This window comes from Mixophyes fleayi, chromosome 11 (genome assembly GCF_038048845.1).
Source record: "Mixophyes fleayi isolate aMixFle1 chromosome 11, aMixFle1.hap1, whole genome shotgun sequence".
In the NCBI taxonomy this organism is placed as follows: Eukaryota; Metazoa; Chordata; class Amphibia; order Anura; family Limnodynastidae; genus Mixophyes; species Mixophyes fleayi.
The window spans coordinates 1,318,513-1,319,793 of NC_134412.1; the positions used below are offsets into that span (position 1 = coordinate 1,318,513).

At 40.7% G+C, this 1,281-nt stretch overlaps 1 protein-coding gene across 1 annotated transcript in view; it reads right to left on the reverse strand.

The window, feature by feature from the left end:
* SLC2A1 (solute carrier family 2 member 1) overlaps nt 1-1,016 on the reverse strand; it is a 101,728-nt gene extending 100,712 nt beyond the window's left edge. Inside the window, exon 1 of the mRNA XM_075190820.1 lies at nt 828-1,016. Within this exon, the coding sequence (XP_075046921.1) occupies nt 828-911 (84 nt within the window). The 5' untranslated portion in view covers nt 912-1,016. The remainder of the gene's footprint in view (nt 1-827) is intronic.
* Nucleotides 1,017-1,281: the final 265 nt, after the last annotated feature.

Sequence of the window (1,281 nt, forward strand, 5' to 3'; positions counted from 1 at the left end):
TGGGTGTGACATTATAGATACATGTGACATTATAGATGCAGGGTGTGACATTATAGATACGTGTGACATTATAGATGCAGGGTGTGACATTATAGATACGTGTGACATTATAGATACAGGGTGTGACATTATAGATACGTGTGACATTATAGATATAGGGTGTGACATTATAGATACATGTGACATTATAGATACGTGTGACATTATAGATACAACGTGTGACATTATAGATACATGTGACATTATAGATACAGGGTGTGACATTATAGATACATTTGACATTATAGATACAGGGTGACATTATAGATATAGGGTGTGACATTATAGATACAGGGTGACATTATAGATATAGGGTGTGACATTATAGATACAGGGTGACATTATAGATGCAGGGTGTGACATTATAGATACAGGGTGTGACATTATAGATACATGTGACATTATAGATACAGGGTGTGACATTATAGATACAGGGTGTGACATTATAGATGCAGGGTGTGACATTATAGATACGTGTGACATTATAGATGCAGGGTGTGACATTATAGATACAATGTGTGACATTATAGATACGTGTGACATTATAGATACATGTGACATTATAGATATATGTGACATTATAGATACAGGGTGTGACATAGATACGTGTGACATTATAGATATAGGGTGTGACATTATAGATACAGGGTGTGACATTATAGATACAGGGTGTGACATTATAGATACATGTGACATTATAGATACGTGTGACATTATAGATACATGTGACATTATAGATACAGGGTGTGACATTATAGATATATGTGACTCTGCAGGCAGCTTCTTACCTTCTTCTCTCCAGCTACATGCACCAGGCTGGTGCTCTCATTGGCAGCAGGTTTGGGGGGGGCTTCCTTCTCCTCAGGCTGCATGTTGGGGTGATAGTGAGCGGCTGATGCACCTGTTCCTCTCGCTGATGTCTTCTCTCCCTCTAATGTCACCGTCTGTCCCCAGCTTTACTACCATTCTCCTGATCCCTCCTTCTCTCCTCCTCCTTTCTATGCTCCATGTTTCCCAATGTAACTCCCCTCCTCCCCGAGTCTTACTCCTCCTCCCAACATAGTCCTGTGTCTCTCCCCCTCCCCATAATAATAATACTCCTGTGTGTCTCCCCCTCCCCATAATAATAATACTCCTGTGTCTCTCCCCCTCCCCATAATAATAATACTCCTGTGTGTCTCCCCCTCCCCATAATAATAATACTCCTGTGTCTCTCCCCCTCCCCATAATAATAATACTCCT